Raw genomic sequence first — 19,776 nt, forward strand, 5'->3', positions numbered from 1 at the left:
ACTCTTAGTCTCATTTAAATGAGGATGGAGTTTAGCTTTTAATCCTTTAATATTTTGTTCCTTTGGGGCAGTCTGTAGTTCTACTTAGTTGGACTGGTTTCTCTGGAACTGGTGGGGGGATTATGGCCACCCACATTAAAACTAGTGCAACATGCCTGCCTTGCATTTTGGATTGCTGTCACCAGGAGTCTCACCAGGCTATGTTTGCCTTGCTCCCCACAAGGCTATGGCTCCCCACAGTCTGGGCCCCAGCTCTACTTTTCCATATGAGCCACCATCAAATGTTTTTTTTACCCGTTTGTTTTTAGGACTTTAGGAGGTTGGTAGGGAAATTGGGACAAGATCTGATGGAGCCCAGGCTGGCCTGGATGGAAATTGAAGCCTTGAGGATAACATTGAGTGCCTTCTTATCCTCCTGCCTCTACCTCCCAAATGCTGGATTACAGATGTGCACCACTATGCTAGATTCTAATCATTTCTTTTTTGTTGTTGTTTTTTGAGACAAGGTTTCTCTGTGTAGCCTCTGCTGTCCCGGAACTCAGTTTGTAGACCAGGCTGGCTTCGAACTCACAGAGATCCACTTGCCTCTGCCTCCCAAGTGCTGGGATTAAAAGTGTATGCTGCCAGCCGGGCGATGGTGGCGCACGCCTTTAATCCCAGCACTCGGGAGGCAGAGGCAGGTGGATCTCTGAGTTCGAGGCCAGCCTGGTCTACAAGAGCTAGTTCCAGGACAGGAACCAAAAGTTATAGAGAAACCCTGTCTTGAAAAATCCAAAAAGAATGCCGGGCGGTGGTGGCGCACGCCTTTAATCCCAGCACTTGGGAGGCAGAGGCAGGAGGATCTCTGTGAGTTTGAGGCCAGCCTGGTCTACAAAGGGAGTTCCAGGACAGGCTCCAAAGCTACAGAGAAACCCTGTCTCGAAAAACCAAAAAGAAAAAAAGAAAAGAAAAATCCAAAAAGAAAAAAGTGTATGCTGCCATCACCACCTGCCTTTTCTTTCTTTTTTATATAACAAGTTTATTGAGATACAATTCAAATCTGTATAATTTACTCATTTAAGATGTGCAGTTTGTGTCTTTTTTTATGAATTTAAGGTTCAGGCAGCTGTTGCCACTATCAATTTTAGAGTGTTTTTGTCACTCCATAAAGGAACCTTGACTCCATTAACAGTTACTTTCTGTGTCCCCCGGCATTTTCAGCCACTCACTTCTTTCTATCACTGTGGATTTGTCTGTTCTGATCACTGCTGGTAGACGGACTTGTATAATACTCAACTGTTGGAACTGGTTTCCTTCACTGAGAATAATGTTCTCAGATTTCTTCCATGTCGTAATCTTCCCATTCTTACAAAGCACCTTCCCTAAAACCATATCTCTGATAGGTAGAGTGACACCCATGGTCTCCCTAAAGCTTTGTTCATCACATTTTTTTAGTTTGTTTTATTTCTTTCTGTATTATTTTCCTTTATTAAACTACTTCTGTTTCTCTCTTTCCCTGAGCTTTTCCACTGATTTTTAAAAGACCTTTTAAAAGTCTAAAAGAATTACATGTATGTGTGTGTGTGTGTGTGTATGTGTGTGTGTGTGTACAACTGCCACTGTGCACAAGTGGAGGTCATGGGACAGCTTGCAAGAGTCAGTGTTCTCCTACTACATGGATCCTGGGATCAGACTCAGGTTATCAGGCACCTTTACCCTGTGAGTGTCTCAATAGCCCTCCGTAGAATTTGGAATGTGACATGGGACTTTAAGTTTATCATTATTTTCCTTTTAATAAGCATAAATTATTGGTCAACTATTTTATTTTTTGACAGCAGTTGTGTTGATTTCATTAATGTTCTACATGCTAGGCATAAGTTTGTGTTTATGAATGAACTGATTTAATCTGCATAGTTTTTAAAGTGTGGTATCATCTACAAATTAATAAATACACCTGTTTCTTATTTATAATCATTTAAATTTAGGGGAAGATAGAATGGAGGCTAGGATCTTTCTTCTCCCCGCCCCGTCTCCCTCCCTTCAGCCCCCCCCCCCAAGTTTTTCTGTCTAGTCCCAGAGCTTGCTCTGTAGACAAGGCTGGCCTCAAACTCAGAGATCCTTGTGCCTCTGTCTCTGCCTTCCGAGTGCTGAGATTAAAGGCGTGCGCTCCCACCTCTTGGCAGACGCTAGAATCTTAGAGCAGCCTTCCCAAAATATCTGATGAATTGTCATTTGGAGGCTTTGTTCTTCAACTAGTTAGAAATTCCTCATTGGTGTTCCCATCTCTCTGTCTTATCTCAAATGCCTATGTGTTAGCCTGTACGGTCTTAACTCTTTTCTTAGGGACGGGGATCCAGATAGCCAAGCATCTTGGGAAAATCAGTTTACGGTGTGATCCAGGTTGCTCTCCAACTTCTGCTTTTCCTGTTTCTGCCTCCCAGACACTGGCACTGCTGCTCTTAACTGCTTATCAGGCAAATGTCTGTGTGTCTGGGTCGGCTTATTTATTTGTTGGTTGTTAATACCAGGATAGTAAGGCAATTCCGTTTCTAAGGCTTAGCACTACTGGTTTTGCTGGAGAGCACTGCACTGCTCACACAGAAGCTTTTGCTTCCTTCATGACAGCCAGAGGACAGTCTTCATCCCGTGCCTGGCTAGTGTGTAGACTAAAGAGCAGCCCCCAGTTCCCCTGCATCAGAGCCTCACTTTATGTGCTCTTTGGTTTCCTTTGTCCCACAATTCTATTGTTATGCCCAGAACATTAAGTGTAAGTTATTTGCATGCCTTAAAATTGCTTGTCATAAACCATTGCAGTTCCAGTTGCTGAGAATCGGCAGCAACTGTTCCGCATTGACTTCTGTGAGACTTAGAGCAGCTTCGGCAGATGTGTCTTCCTTCTCTCTGTTGCGTGTCTAACTACCAGTCTTTTTTTCTGAAGCAGAGTAGCGTTTATGAGTAGGTTTCCTTTTACTATACCAGGTAGATACAGTGGCGGTCTTGCTCTTACCCTGTAAACTTTTGCCTAGGTTTGGATTTGGGCAGGCAGAGGTGGGGGGTGGGGGTGGGAGGACGGCTTGTTTTCAAAGTGGTCCAGAACCTTTTCTACTTGTAGATAGACGTGGACCTTTTTCTCTTGGCAAGTCATCATGCAGAAAGTCCCATAAGTAGTTGGGACTCCTGAGCCTGCCAGAGCTTTTCTTTATGGTCATTTACATCCATCATGAGTCCGGAACCTTGAATCCTTTTGCAGTCAGTTACTGAGTTCTCAGGAGCCTCCCCTTAGGAACCTTGTGTTGTTGAACCTCAGATACGAAAAGCAGGAAGACTTTGTTTCAAAGAAACAAATCTATGTGTTGGAGACCAGCTTCAACAAAGATACCACTTACCAGGACAGGTCATAGGGATTAGAAAAAGTAAAGAGAAAGAAGAGTGAGTAAAAATAACAAACAGAAGCATAGGGTAGTTCCTGGAGGGGGTTCCTGTGAATACTGAAGTCGCCTGTGTTTAATTTAATTTCCATTTCTTAAAATACCCCAACCCTAAAAGATGGGAGTAAGGTAAAAAACTGCATTAACATGATACAAGGAAATCAGACCAGTTGAAGGTTGTGGACTGCATTCTTAATTAAACTTTCTGTTGCTAGAATAAGACAAGTAATGCTCACACCCTAGACCAAACGTGGGCAAACCACTCCCTGGAATCCAGTTTTATCTCCCTAAGTGAGAGCAGAACTCTCTGTTCTAAATGTAGGCGGGACCTTGGTTTGAGGTCACAACAGACAATAACCTTGAAGGAACAGAAGAGATAGAATGGCCCCGCAGTTTTGGGCCTCCACATGCATACACATAAGTGTGTAAATGATAACCTGCTCTGAATTTCATGTAAAGATCTGTGCTCTGCACATCCAGCTTTCAAGAGCCTGGAGACTGGAGCCGCCTTCTCCAGTGCTGCTTCAAGTGTTTTGTTCCAAGAATTTAGCCTAGATCTGAATTAATGTGTTAATAATGCTGTTGCCATGCATTTCAGGAGATCCTCTGATTTTGGCAAAATCTTACGAAGTGATGGAATGTGAAAACTTGGCAAGTTCTAAAAGTGACTTTGAACACCCATGTTGTGGCTAGAAAAATACAGGGCTCAGATTCTCGGGGCTTCCACCAGATTTCAGGGTTCTCTGTTTCTCTTCTCTCAGTTTTGTGCTTGTTTCCTAAGGTTTTAGCCATTCACTTCCCTGAGCTCTTGAAGTCTGACCTGTGTGCTCAGTTAACAGCTGGGGCACTTCCTGGAGCCATCAAGTGACCAGTAGAACCTTAAGTGAAAGTCTGTGTCCTAAGTTCTTCCATTTCTGTGAGCTTCCTTTGACATGTCCTACCCCTTCCATCTAGGCCCCTCCCTTCCAGTCAGCAGTCCTTAATTGAATATTTTTTTTTAGTGTCAGGAATAGCGAGAGATAACTATTCTAAACAGTCTTCCAAAATAAGTTCTCACCTCCTTTCTGCAGTGAGAAAATGGGAGGTTTAATTGAGATGGTGACAGAGTCAGGGAAGGGGATGGGGTAGGGGACTTAAGTCAAGCCACAGCCAGACAGTAGTTTGGTGCTGAGTTTTCCACACAACTCCTCACTGGTGTCTTGGCCTCAGGCTCTCTCTCTTTTTTTTGGGGGGGGGGGTGTTGGTATGGAGACTGCAGACAGAGCCTCCAAACAGGCAGATGGTTCACCTCTGCCAAGACTTGTAGTGGTCACTCACCAGGACTTTTCAAAGTGGCTTGCCTAGCTTCTGTTGGAATATGGTCTTTAAAGCTTGCTCTTGTACTCTTCTTCCTGTGAATCTTAGAGTCCTCAGAGACCCCTTAGCAATTAGCTTGCTTCCAGACACAGGAGCTGTGACTCAGCAGTGAGCCTGGAGATGTTGCCTGAATGACTTGTGCTCACCTCCTGCCAGGAATGTGTGCTCTCTGTGGTTGTTTCTGTTCAGTAAGGACGGGCAAGTTGGTTGTGCTGCACTGACTAGATTTTCAAAGCCTAATCTGGAGTCACTCGGCATTCTTATGCTAGTCTCTATTTTATTACCTGGTTTTGGTGGATCTTTTCTCTGCTCATTGCCTGCTCCCCTTTACCACCCTTAGCTCCAAGGTCTAGATGTGTTGCAGTGTCCATCATGGCCGCCAGATTATCCGCAGCTGCTCCAGATTGAGCACTGTAGGCTGGACTGTGGCACAGACTTCTCCCTGGAGTGTAGGTTTATGCTTAACCCTTGCACTGCAGCAAGCCAGTGGCCACTAAAAGTGATACTTTCAGTGATGTGCACTGCCCTGCCAATCTTCTATGTAACTGTGAGGGCTAACATAACTGAGGCCTTGTCATTATTTAGAAGGTGATTTAGGGTAGGGAGTACCTTGTAGCAGTTACAGAGCACTGGCCCAGTGTGCACAGGGCATTATTGAGTTTACTCCAAAACATGGCAGTAGGAGGGATGTCCAAGTACTATATTTTCTTGTAAAAATAATTAACAATACCTTTCTCTCAAGCTTTTTCTAAACAGCTAAATTCTGTGTTTTTGCCTTTGTTTCTTTGCTCCTATTAGTGTATTTAGACAAATTTAGCTGCAATAGTACCTAAATAGCATTTGATGGACAAATGAATACTGAGCTTGTACTTGTAGTTTTTGGGGGTTTGGTTTTGGTTCATTGCTGTTTCCGAGACAGGGTTTTTCTGTGTAGCCCTAGCTGTCCTGGAACTCTTTGTAGACCAGGCTGGCCTCAAACTCACATACATCCACCTGCTTCTGCCTCCTGAGTGCTTGGGTCATAGTTGTGCACAACCATACCTGGCAAGTCAGGTGCATGCATATATATGTTTTGGTTTTCCGAGAAAAGGTTTCTCTGTAGTTTAGGTGCCTGTCCTGGAACTAGTTCTTTTTTAAAAAAAATATTTATTTATTATGTATACAATATTCTGTCTGTGTGTATGCCCACAGGCCAGAGGAGGGTACCAGACCCCATTACAGATTGTTGTGAGCCACCATGTGGTTGCTGGGAATTGAACTCAGGACCTTTGGAAGAGCAGGCAATGCTTTTAACCTCTGAGCCATCTCTCCAGCCCCCCTGGAACTAGCTCTTATAGACCAGGCTGGCCTCGAACTCTCAGAGACCCGCCTGCCTCTGCCTCCCGAGTGCTGGAATTAAAGGCATGTGCCATCACCACCCGGCTTCAGGTGCTTTTATTTTAACTGTAGCTTTTTGACATGTATGTATTTTACATATTATATATGTATCATATTTTGTGCTCAGTACTCAGTTACTGATGTTAGGGTTATGAATGAAATCTGTTAATCATGGTTTGGGAAAGGGAGATGTTTTTTAAAATGTCTTTGACAGATTTTGACAAGGTCTTTTCATGTTGGTAGTAAAGCACGTGAGGCACACTGGTGAGATAGCTCGCAGGGAAACTGACTGCCAAACCTTCCGGTCTGAGTTTGCTCCCTGGGACCCCCCTGATAGAAGGAGATCACCAACCACTGCAAGTTGCCCTCTGACCTCCAAAGGAAGTTTTTATAATTTTAAAAAAGTATGCAAAGGTCCCTCCTTGCTTCTCCTTCCTGGGAATCTTGGCAGTTGCTTGCTATATATGCAGCATGTTTCAGATGGCAGAAGACTCTAATCTTACACTCTTCCTAGTAGAGCACACTTATTAAACATTCTGCATGAAAGCAGTATGCCTTGAAGCGGCTTCTCTACGGCTACTCTAATGCTGTAATTGTGAAAGGTGCTTTGGTCTAGTAGAAACTGCCAGATGCACTGCCATTTGATCTAAAAAGGTCATGGGAAAAGGGACATTTAAATTAAGTTATAAATTACAATTGAAGAACAATATTTTGATGTGCGAGACCAGAGATGTCAGAGCAGGGGAGATGTAATTCATGGGTTCATTATAGAGCAGAGATGCCTGACAGCCGAGCCATGCCAAAGGGAAATTTACTTGCAACACCTTGCAGACAGAAATGGCAGCTCCTAAGAGAAGCCGGAGCAGAAACCGGAAACCTTACGGTGATACTTGAGTTTATGCTAATGAGGCAGCCAGAGCCTGGGAGATGTTTAATGACTGATGTAATGTAAATGAGGTGCTCTGACATCGTGCACATTTTTAGTCTTATTTAAATTAAGATCTCATTCTTGCTCTGTAAAATAACATACTTTATAACCAGGCTTTAAGGCTGGTTCTCTCACCTCTGTGTCCAACATACAGAGTTGCTGGAATTTGAGAATTGTTGAGGCAAGAGAGTTAAGGCTCAAGTCAAGATTTCTATGCATGGTAGCTTTGAGGAAGGGTATAATTTAATGTTTGTGGCAGTCCACGAGAAGTTCAATCATGAGTTAATTAAACTGTAGGCAGTCATTAAGTATTATTTATTCTTTTGAGAGGCTTGCCAGTAAAGCACTTATATATATTAAATTATAGAAGGTAATAAGCAAGGGATGATTTGTCAGGCAGCATAAGAGAAGCACATTTAACTTAGGCAATTACACAGAAATGTGTTTTTCTTCTTGTGGCATGATCTTCCTCACTGTTAATTAGGAAGGGTCAGGGGCTGTAGCAAGTCCCTGAACAGTATGAGCCGTGCATCTAAAATGTCACTGCTCGTGGAGAAACCACCATAGGGTTTAGAACTATTTTATTTTACTTTATTTTTTGGTTTTTTCAAGACAGGGTTTCTCTGTAGCTTTGGAACCTGTCCTGGAACTAGCTCTTGTAGACCAGGCTGGCCTCGAACTCACAGAGATCCTCCTGCCTCTGCCCCCAGAGTGCTGAGATTAAAAGTGTGCGCCACCACCACCCGGCTATTTTAAATTTCAAGGGATTCTGATGCTTTGTGTCTCATGTAAAGCTTTCCATTGTTTCATGACAAACTGAGAGCTGGTAATTTACACATTTGACAAGTGAAAATGCCATTCCACAGTTCAGGATAGACCTAGTTATCGAGAGTATGACCCTAAGGGGCTGCAAAGATGGCTCAAGTTAAGAACACTTAACTGCTCTTCGCAGAGGACCTAGATTCCTTTCCCAGCACCCACATGTCAGGTCACAACCACCTGTATCTCTAGTTCCAATGGATCCGATGTCCTCTTCTGGTCTCCATGGACAAAACAATCATACATATAATTTTGCTGTTTTTCTAAAGTAGAGTTTGACCCTGCTTTGGATTCTGTGCCTTTTTTTTTGGCGGGTTCCTGTTCCGCCCGAAGGTGCTGTTTATACACACAGTCCCTGGCTCTGTGCTTCAACAGAACAGTTACTTTGTTAGAGTGGAAACAAACCAAGTGTTGCCAGAAACTGATGCTGTTTTTAAGCAGCAAAGTCCTCTACCACATCCTTGTGCAGGCCTGTCTTTGACCACACATCTTGGTGGCTAGCAAGAAGAGTTGCTGAGTGCCTAGGCCCCATAGGAAGAGTTTATGTGTGCTCTTTGATAAGAGTGTGCCAAAAATGAAGGAAAGGACACCTCTTAGCCAAGCCTGTGTGTAATCCAGGGCTCCTACAGGACACTTGACTAGAAAGAACAAATTATGATGGAGCCATTTGAAAGCTGGTAGATTTGTAAAGGATCCCTACTTTGTTTTTTTTTTATTTTTTAATATTTATTTGTTTATTATGTATTCAATATTCTGTCTCTGTGTGTGTCTGCCGGCCAGAAGAGGGCACCAGACATCATTACAGATGGTTGTGAGCCACGATGTGGTTGCTGGAAATTGAACTCAGGACCTTTGGAAGAGCAGGCAATGCTCTTAACCACTGAGCCATCTCTCCAGCCCAAGGATCCCTACTTTGTCACCAGATCCCCATCCTTAAATCCCAGGTCATTGGCTGAAAGCAAACAATACTAAAGCAAAACAACTAAAAACTCATGGCAACCCCTACATTGTGATGAATTTGGACGTGGTTTCCCCTAAATGACATCCTGCTTTAGTGTGGTGGGTGGCAGGTACCTCTACCCTCACTTGCTTTCAAAGATTGGAAAGTTGAGTTACAGTGTTAGTTTGTGGTCCCTGTCTTTTGTGGAGGTTCCCTGTAGTAATAAGAGCGGCGGGGCTGCATTCCCAGCACCCCGCCGCCCGCACGGCTAGCTTTACCTGAAATAATTACACGGAAACTGTATTCTGTTAAACACTGCTTGGCCCATTTCTATCTAGCCTCTTCTAGGCTAATTCTCACATATTAATTTAGCCCATTTCTAATCATCTGTGTTGCACCCCAAGGTGCGCTTACCAGGAAGATTCTAGCCTACGTCCATCCTTGGTCTGTCTGCCCAGGAGCGGGGCATGGCATCCCTGTCTGAGGCGTCTTACCTCACTTCCTCTTCCTCCCAGCATTCTGTTCTGTTTACTCCACCCACCTATGTTCTAAGCTATGAGCCCAAGCAGTTTGTTTATTACTTAACCAATGAAACCAACAGATTGATATATGACACTCCCACATCAGTTCCCCACCCCGCCAGTAGTTCCATACTACACAGTTCTCTGTGCTTTCTGTGACTATTGCATTTAATCCCAGACCTTATCTACCTAGCTTGCTTACAAAATGGCCAGAAATGTTTAATTATCCTTCTTTGATTGCCTTTCCATGACTGCAGAGTAAAGCTGTAGGATGATTAAGGGTTTCCCACTGTCTCATTGCTGTTTCTTTTCCTAGCTTCTCTAGGACTGTTTCACTGTATTATCAGTGAGGGGCCTGCCATGAGTGTCCTCACGGAACAGCTGTAGCCCAGTGGTCCAGATCAGGTGTTTAAAATTGGAAGCCTGGGAAGAGGAGAGATGACTTAGCAGTTAAAAGTAGTTGCTTGTGAGTTTGAGGCCAGCCTAGACTATAGAGCAAGCTCCAGGACAGCCAGAGCTGCACAGAGAAAGCCTGTCTCGAGGGATGGAGGGAGGGAGAACAGTTGCTGCTTTTACCTAGGATCAGAATATTATTCCAAGCATGCGTTATCATGTGGCTCAAAACCACCTCTCACTTCAACATCAAGGGATCTGATTTCCTCACCAGGCCTCTGCAAGAACCTTCTTGCACAAACACACACACAACACAAATCAATAAAAAAATCATAATTAAAAAGGAGCAGTATCTATGTTACCTTTAAAACAGTTGAAACGTAGGCAGTGTGACCTTTAGGTAAAGGTTCTTGTTTTCAAGTATGAGCACCTGAGCTGAAACCGCAGGGTAGAGTGAACAAACTCCTGCAAGCTGTCCTCTGACCTCCACGTGCCCTCTATAGCACTTGTCCTCTTTCCATCCATCCCCCAGTCCTTCCTCCCTCCCTTTCTCCCTTACCGTACACGAGTAGATGTTAAAAATTAAAAATAAGCTGTATGGTGGTGGCGCACACCTTTAATCCCAATACTGGAGAGGGAGAGGCAGGAGAATCTCAGTGAGTTTGAGAATAACCTAATCTACAAAACAAGTTCCAGGACAGCCAGAACTATACAGAGAAACCCTGTTTTGAAAAACATAAACAATTTTTAATTTAAAAATAAAACAAAAATTTAAATTCATGTCTTTTACAAAATCAAATTATTTAAACCTTTCAACTTAATAAAGGAGAATATTTTTAATGGCAAATTTTAGAGATTCAGTTAAAATAACTAGTATTTTGGTTAAATTTCCCAACTCTTGACTGACATGAGGAATGTATGGAAATGTTCATTTTAGCTTCTCCTCCAGTTGGATTACTTGTTCATGGTGGGTCAATCAGAGCATGTGGAATCCAGGTGCTCATATCCTGGTGACTGTGTGGCTGTGCAAACCTGTGTTTCCTGTGACTCTGCTTCTCCTTAAGCTGTGTGTAGCCACACCTTCCCCGTGCCTATTATCTTTGTTGTTCATAACTGTGTCTATCCTAGAACCTAAAAGAGAGCCTGGCACGGGTGAGTACAAAATGGGTCCTAGTTGAAGGGATGAGGGGGTCCTGCTCTCTAGGCTTCCCCAGTGTGCTCTAGAGATAGTCTAACTTGTTATGGAGCTGCATAGGCCATAATCACTCATGGAATATTAAAAAATGTATCCTCAGTGAAATACAATTACCGTTGCATGTTCTCCCTCCAGCCACCGATTTGCCTGTTTTGTATGTTTGTTTTTTTCAATTTTTCTTTCTACTGTTTGAGTTAACTACAGTCGAAAACTAGAAGTGTTTGGGCATGATAGCACTCTGGTTCCATCACTCTGAAGGGTGATGTGAAACATCAAGCAGGAGCATGTGGAATTCCCAGCTTTCTTTGGCTGGAAGCTGCCTGGCACCCTGTTCTAGACAGGGTCTCACTCTGTAGCCCTAGTTGTCCAAGAGTTTGCTATGTAGACCAGGCTGACTTTCAACTTACAGAGATCTGCCTGCCTTTGCCTCTTGAATGCTGGGATTAAAAATGTGCACTACTAAGCTTGGCCCTATACTTTGCAGTTTGGTTTTTGAGACAGGGTTTCTCTGTGTAGCCCTGGCTGTCCAAAGTTCTCTTTTTAGCTTTATAGGCACTGACTGTGAAGGTTGAGCTCTGCTGAGCACCAGAACACGAAGGTGTCTATAACCTAAAGTTTTCCCTCCTCTTCTGTTTGCAACTGTTTACATGAGGCTAAGAACACTGTTGTCCTGCAGAGGATGGGGTCACTTCTCGCACTCTCATGGTGTCTAATACACCTCAGTTTCCGGGACTCCAGCAACCTCTTCTGGCCTCTTTGGGCACCAGGCACACACATGGTGTACTTACATGCATACATTCCGGCAAACACTCATATACGTAAAAATAAAATAAATCTTTTAAATTGAATCATTCTAGTGTTATTTAACATGTAAACTGTATTGCTATTCATAAAATAAATGACATTTTAATTGTATGAAAAATTCCAGAAATAAACAATTCATAGGTATCATGCATCCTTTTTATGGTATAGTGTTATGACTATTCTATCTTCTTAGTGTTTATTTATTCATTTGTTTGTTTTGTTTTGTTTTTAAGACAGGGTTTCTCTGTAGCTTTGGAGCTTGTCCTGGAACTCACTCTTGTAGACCAGGCTGGCCTCGAACTCACAGACACCTGCCTCCATCTCCCAAGTGCTGGGATTAAAGGCATGCTCCACCTGGCTTTATTAATCTCCTAATGTGGTTTATTTAAATTAAGCTTTATCATTTATTTGATTACTTTGGAGAACACCTGGTATATATACGTTACCACCCTCCATTTCAGGTGTCTTGTTGAGAGTCTTGTAAACTTCCTCTCACAGATGAGGGAACAGTGGCTCATCCGTCCTGCCCAAGCTTTCTCAGACAGGAGTCCTGGCAAGTGGATATGAGCGACTGCTACATTAGGATAGCATCCCTCCTCTGAGCAGACACCTTCAGTCCCAGCACCCAGGAGGCAGAGGCAGAGGCAGAGGCAGACAGGTCTCTTTGAGTTCAACACCAACCTGGGCTATAAAGCGTTCCAGGACAGCCAGGGATGTAACACGGAGAAACCGTGTCTCAAAAAAACAATACAAAAAGATGGTATTCCTCAGTGGGTGCAGAGATGACTCAGCAGTTAATTTCCTGTACTGTTCCTGCAGAAAGCTCAAGTTTAATTCCCAGCATCTGTTTCAGGCATATTTCAACCACTTGTAACTCCAGCTCCATGGGCTCTGGGTTCAACGGGTACCTGCACTTGTGTGCATGACACACAGAGATACACATATATGTATTTGAAATGAAAGTTTTCTTTTTTATTATTTATTTTTAAAGGCAGTGATGGCACACGCCTTTAGTCCCAGCACTCAGGAGGCAGAGGCAGTATATCTCTGTGAGTTTGAGACCAGCCTGGTCTACAAGAGCAAGTGAGTTCCAGGACAGGCTCCAAAGCTACAGAGAAACCCCATCTGGGAAGGAAAAAATACAAAAAAACAAAAAGGGTGTTGTCCCTTCAATCAAGATTTCCTGTGGTTCCTTCAGATGAAAGCTTTCAAAATAACCATTTATTCTACCTTTTGTAACAACTTCTGCCCCATTCAGATGCAGCATGGTGACATACCACAGCCTGATTCATTTTAGAAATGGTCACCGTTCTGGCAAATGACCTCACACTTTTTACTTTCCAGATTTGGTTGTTTCAGTAAAGGATGAGTGGTAGTTTTCAAGTATTGATTGAGCTTAGAGTGGGGGAGGCCAGGAACTGGGGTATATTAAGAGACTAGGCTGACAGCCGGTCAGTTGCCCATTGAGAAGACAGAAGCCAAGAACCAAGGAGGATCAGGGAACAGTGTGGCCGGAGGCATGTATGTAGGAGTGGGGGGGGGGACCTCTCCCTCTACTCAACAACCCACCAGATCAGTTAAGGGCCGTCTGTAGACAGCAGTATATTCTCTGTAGCAAATCGGCAGCTCTATGTCCAGTAGCCATTCATATTTTTCCAACTATAGCTTAAAGCTCTGCCTAGTTTACCGAGGCAGGTAGGAATGTCAGAGGGATTAATGACATTTGATTTCAATTCGCACCTAGACCAGTCTGTATGTTCTTAGGAGGAATTTCCTAGTCTCAGACACATAAGATTTAGTGTTCAGAAATTTTTCTGTGTACTATACGAGAGTTCCGTCTATAGAAATTTGGTGAGATTTTTGTCCCTCCTGGTCCTGCAGCTGTTCAGTCTCAAAGAAACACACAGAGACTTATATTAATTGTAAACTGTTTGGCCTGTTAGCTCTTACAACTTAAATTAACCCATAATTCTTATCTGTGTTTAGCCATGTGGCTTGGTACCTTTTCTCAGTGAGGCATTCTCGTCTTGTTTCCTCTACATGTGTCTGCATGGCGATTGCATCTCTGCCTTTCCTCTTCCGAGTCCTCCTAGACTGGTTGCCCCACCTACACTTCCTGCCTGGCTACTGGCCAATCAGTGCTTTAATAAACCAATATGAATGATAAATCTTCACAGTGTACAAGAACATTATCCCAGCCGGGCGATGGTGGCGCACGCCTTTAATCCCAGCACTTGGGAGGCAGAGGCAGGCGGATCTCTGTGAGTTCGAGACCAGCCTGGTCTACAAGAGCTAGTTCCAGGAAAGGCTCCAAAATCACAGAGAAACCCTGTCTCAAAAAAAAAAAAAAAAACATTATCCCACAGCAAATTTCAAGTTGCAGTATTATGTGGCTTTGTTTATAATATAACCCATCAGTCTAGAAAATGATTTAGGAAAAAAAATGAGTTGAGACAAGCCTGGTGCTGTATGCCTTTAGTCCTAGCACTTAGAAAGGGAGGAAGGTGGATCTCTGTGAATTTGAGGCCAACTTGGTCAACATAGTGAGATCCTGTCTAAAGAAAGGAAACAAAACTGGCCTGAAAGTGCTTTCTCTCTCTCTCTCTTCATGACTTTCGCTTCCCAACCTGTGTGTCTGTGTTACTGTGTGTCCATGTGTGTATGTAAACCAGGAGGTGACATCATGTGTCTTCCTCAGTCACTATCTACTTGATTTATTTTTTTAAATATATTTTTGTTTTTACTTTTAATCATGTGTATATGTCTATTATAGGTGCCCATAAAGATCAGAAATACTGGATAACGTGGAGCTAGAGTTGGGCAGTTATGAGCGAGTTGTGAGTGTTGGACAGTAAGTCAGGCCTCTGCAAGAGCAATATGCACTCTTAGTCTCTCTCCATTGTAATTTTCGAGATAGACGCTCACTGAACCAGCTAGCAAGACTCACTCTAGTGAATTATTTGTTCCTAAATGGTGGTGCTGAGATTTGAATCTCAGCAGAGCAGCTCAATGGTCCATACTTTTCCTTGTTGTTTTGTTAGCCTATATACTAGATTCATTGTTTATAAAATGTTACTAATTTTTGCCCAGAGTTTTTTATTAGAAGTTTCAATTTGATCATTTGATTTGATTTTAAATTATCACTAAAATATGTGCTTTTCAAATTAAATAGCCATGTCAATTTCCCTTCTCTTCAGTTGCATTCCGTGCTACGAAACATTCTCATTACATTAGAGAACATGTCAAGGGCCCACTTGCTTTAGATATCAGGTAGAGTACGGACACCTGGCTTTATTTTATTATTTTTGTGTCAGGAAGAAGGCAAGCCCCATAGCCTCGATGATAATAGCTTACTAAATTTGGGTAAACTGAGGTTTCGACATGAGTGGAGTCTGCTACGGGAGAGTAATTGAAGGCTTTTATTCTTTCATTTAATTTAGCAAGCATGTCTGGAGGGTCATCTTGGCAACAGACTGTGTGAGACATTGGGCTCACACAGCAGCACATGTGTGGGAAGGCCTGCAATGGAAAGACAGGAAGATTTCAGCCAGGGAAGGTGCGGGATAAGCATGAGGGTCCTTCTGCCCAGTGGCTCTCAGCAGCATCTGATAAGAGGTGGGACATAGTGGCCTCAGCAGAAGGCCTTTGCAGGACAGGAGTGGTCAGTAGGATGCCCAGAACTAGGAAGCTGTGGGTTGTGAGATTTCATAGGAAAGGAGATTGCTCTAAAGGTCCAGCTTCTTCAGTCTCAGCTGCCACTACACAAGTACATCTTTTGGAAGTCTGTATTTTGAATCCTTTTTAATGATTTTTTTAGTAAATTACTTCACTAAAAAGACTAGAAAAGAGAATCTGGTCTATCTTTGGGCTTCTTTGGAAAGGATGTGACCAGAATAACTGGTCACAACTGTAATAGAGCACTTGGGAAGCTAAACAAGTTCAAGACCAGCCTGGGCTACAGAACACTACCTTTTCTGGAAGCAAAACAGCGAAATGAGAGCTGGGCATAGTGGTGCACACCTTTAATCCTAGCACTAGGAATGCAGAGGCAGATGGATTTCTGAATTCGAGGCCAGACTGGTCTATATAGTGAGTTCCAGGACAGCCAAGACTACACAAAGAAACTTGTCTCAAAAAACCAAAAAATAGATAACAAAAAGGAGTGGAACAAGAGACTGAGGCTTGCTAGCTGGGTTTTAGTTTTAGCTTCTACTAATAAAGATGGTGAGCATCTTGATTCATTTTTCAGAGCCATGGTTTCCTCACCTCGTAAATGGTATGGCAATAGTTCTTATCTTATGAGATTAAATAAGGGTCTATCTTTCTCATAGGATTAGTTAAGGCATGTTGGCTTTGGTTTTTGTTTGTTTGTTTGGTTGGTTGGTTGGTTTGGGTTTTTCGTTTTTCGAAATCAGGGTTCTGGTTGTCCTGGAACTCTTCTTTGTAGACCAGGCTGACCTTGAACTCAGATCCACCTGTTTCTGCCTCCCATGTGCTGGGATTAATGGTGTGCATCACCTTGACACTTCCCTTGTTTCCAGGATGTTCTCTGCTTTATTTGTCTGCTTTTCTGTGCAGATCAGTTATCTCTTACTGTAACAAATACCCAAGCTAAGTCATCTTAGGAAAAGAAAAGGTTTGTTTATTTTGCCCACGATTGCAGAGGTTTCAGTGTGGGGTTGCTTGACTAGTTGCCGCTTTTCTCGTACTTGAGATAATGTGTTAGTAGTAGAGGATATGTGAAGGAGGAACCCACTCACCTTGTAGTGACTGGGAAACAAAAGCAGTGTTGTGTCTCTATAGGTTCTCCCGGTAACATCATGCTGGGAGCCAAGCCTTTATCACCTGTCCCATAGAAGAAGGATGGGGGTTAGGAGGGGAGGGCAGTGGGCCCGTGACAGTACATTACAATAAGATAATGCCCTTCCAGTTTCCTCTAGAAATAGATAGCTAGACAGACAGACAGACACACACACACACACACACACACACACACACACACACACACAATAATAAAAAGTATAGGACTTGCTGTTATTGATTTACCTCCGTGTCTGTGTGGTACAGTTAATTAACTAAGGTCATTGTCGTCTCAGCTACATGAAAGCAGTTATGATGCTGGCAAAGCCCTGCAGCGCCTGGTAAAGAAGCCTGTGCCCAAGCTGATCGAGAAGTGCTGGACAGAGGATGAAGTGGTGAGCATGGACCTGTGTGTGCTTTGTGTTCTGGGCCTTTGGGGTGGTTCTTCTTGTGTGCATCCTCTCTGCTCCCCAGGGGAAGGGGCTCATTCAGAAGACGGATTGCCCGTGGTGTCCATCCAGTAAAGGAAAGAGCTGTTCTGGGAAGAGCCCTTGCTACAGGAGCACCCAGTTCAGCTCCCTTGTACCTTCTTGTTTATTTGTTTAAAACTGAGTGTGACTACATGTGCACCCATGACTTTATAGAGTTGTGGAAGCAGTGACAGGAAGGTTGCTGCACTTGCTGCCTGCAGCCTCCCTCTAAGTTCAGTGAGAGACCCTTTCTCAAGGGAGTAAAGTTGAGCAGGACATCCTACATTGTCCTGCTGTCTGCAAGAGGTACCTGTGATGTATCGCTCGTACAAGGAGGAGCCATCAAAACGACTTGATTTGATTAAGTAGCACTGGGACCCGTGAGCAGCAGGAAAGCTCGACCCAGGTTTAGTTATCCTCGTAAACAAGGCTGGTGCAGGGCAGTATGTGAGACTTCCCTCTTCTAAACCAGAAGCTGGAGTAAATTTTTTTTTAGAGCTCATAGTACCTCAAGCTACTGAAAGCAGTTGCTTTAAAGCAGGAAGGAAAGGCTTCATTCAACACCAGAGGGTAGTGGAAGAGGAGTGTGCCCACAAACACAGATGCACAAGCCTGTGATTCCTATCCCATGGACCTGATGAAGCTACATCCCTGGCTAGTGACTTTTACGAAGTATTGCTGTAAACTGGGTGGTGGTGGTACACACTTTTAATTTTGAGAGGCAGAGGCAGGTGACTCTCCATGAGTTCTTGGTCAGCCTGGTCTACAGAGCTAGTGCCAGGACAGGCTCCAAAGCTACAAAGAAATCCTGTCTCGAAAAACCAAAGAGAGAGAACATATTTCTAAATTCCTAAGCAAGTAACTGTTGTAAGGAGGCCCACTTGTTGGTTCCCGGCTGCTCAGCCCTGAAATAATCACAGAGAAACTATATTATTTAAATCACTGCTTGGCCCATTAGCTCTAGCTTCTTATTGGCTATCTCTTATATCTTAATTTATCCCATTTCTATAATCTGTGTATCACCATGAGGTCGTGGCCTACCAGCAAAGTTTCAGCACATCTGTCTCCACCTCCTTTGTCCCAGCATTCAGCTTAGTTTTTCCCGCCTTGCTCTGTTTCCCTATAGCTCTGCTATAGGCCCAAAGCAGTTCCTTTATTAACCAATGATATTCACAGCATACAGAGGGGAATCCCACATCACCTCCCCTTTTCTGTTTAAATAAAAAGGAAGGCTTTATCTTCAACATAGTAAAATTACATATAACCAAACAGGTATTGGGCTGGAGAGATGTCTCAGAGGTTAAGAACACTGACTGTTCTTCCAGAGGTCCTGAGTTCAATTTCCAGCAACCACATGGTGGGTCACAACCATCTGTAATGAAATCTGGTGCCCTCTTCTGGCCTGCAGGCATATATGCAGACAGAACACTGTAAACAAAATAAATAAATCTAAAATAAAACAGGTATCAAGTAAGAATAACAGTTATAATACCTACTTTATCGTTTATCATAACTAAGGAAAACTATAACTATCAATTCTTTAACTCCATCAAAGACTCCAGAAGGATATAATATTACCCAAGCAAACAGGAAGTGCATTGTAAGCAACTTCTAAAACTCTAGAATTGACAGAGACATCTCACTGCCTGGACAGTCACCCAGAGTTCTTCTGTACCGTTGGGGCATCCATCTTCAGCCTATAGGCCCATAGTGTCCAGCAGACTTTTTCATGAAGCAGGAAATTTCAAAGACAGTTCCGCCTTTATTGGCAGTTTGTCATTCACTTTCTTCTGTGTCCTGCAGAATGTCTAACAGATTCTTTCATGAAGCAGGATCCCTGAAGGACAGTCTCACCTTTAAACAAGTTCAGCAGTCATTTCTCTGCAGGTCCTGCATGTCCGGATCACTCAGCATACTGTCAAGCAGTCCAGCAAGAGCAGTTTCTTGCCCAAATGGCTGACCAACTCCAAGAGGAGCCTCTTCAATGCCCATCTTCCTCTTGGAAGTTATTGGTGCTGCCAGGAGCAGATGTGTCTCATTGTCATAAAAAGTCTTAACCTTGGCCGGGCAATGGTAGCGCACGCCTTTAATCCCAGCACTCAGGAGGCAGAGGCAGGCGGATCTCTGTGAGTTCGAGACCAGCCTAGTCTACAAGAGCTAGTTCCAGGACAGGCTCCAAAACCACAGAGAAACCCTGTGTCGAAAAAACAAAAATAAATGCCATATTCTGTAGTCTTTGAAAGGTTTGAAGAATACCTATCTAACTGAAATATCTCAGTACATCCAGAAAACCTAACTAACATGACTACAAGCTTGACTATTATAGATGATTATCTATATACATTTCTTATTTTAAAAATATTTATTTATTTATTTATTTATTTATTTTTATTAAGTATACAGTGTACTGCTGGCAAGGAAGGCACCAGGTCTCATTGCAGATGGTTGTGAGCTACCATGTGGTTGCTGGGAATTGAACTCGGGACCTCTGGAAGAGCAGCTAGTGCTTTTACTTTCTCAGCCACCTCTCTAGCCGCCTATAAACATTTCTAAATAAGCTGCACAAACAATACCTAAAGAGCAGAAATATACATATAACAAAATTGACTTTAAATTTGTATCAATAAAGCAATAGCCATACCAACGCAAATCTCTATAGCAGCTAACCATCTTAACTCGGTGTATGTCAAGTATTAACTGTTAGGTGAGGAGGATGGGAACAGCTGGGCAGGGCACTGCCTTACATAACTGGGACAGGAAGACCTT

The 19,776-nt window shown here is 43.2% G+C and overlaps 1 protein-coding gene across 11 annotated transcripts in view; it reads left to right on the top strand.

Annotated features, from left to right (window-relative positions):
- Positions 1–19,776, top strand: part of Rere (arginine-glutamic acid dipeptide repeats) — a 366,134-nt gene that overhangs the window by 255,816 nt on the left and 90,542 nt on the right. For all 11 annotated transcript variants that reach the window (XM_075945074.1, XM_075945075.1, XM_075945067.1 and 8 more), the window contains one exon: positions 16,837–16,935. In XM_075945074.1, the coding sequence (XP_075801189.1) occupies positions 16,837–16,935 (99 nt within the window). The remainder of the gene's footprint in view (positions 1–16,836; positions 16,936–19,776) is intronic.

The sequence above is a fragment of the Microtus pennsylvanicus genome, chromosome 13, assembly GCF_037038515.1.
Source record: "Microtus pennsylvanicus isolate mMicPen1 chromosome 13, mMicPen1.hap1, whole genome shotgun sequence".
NCBI classification, from domain to species: Eukaryota; Metazoa; Chordata; class Mammalia; order Rodentia; family Cricetidae; genus Microtus; species Microtus pennsylvanicus.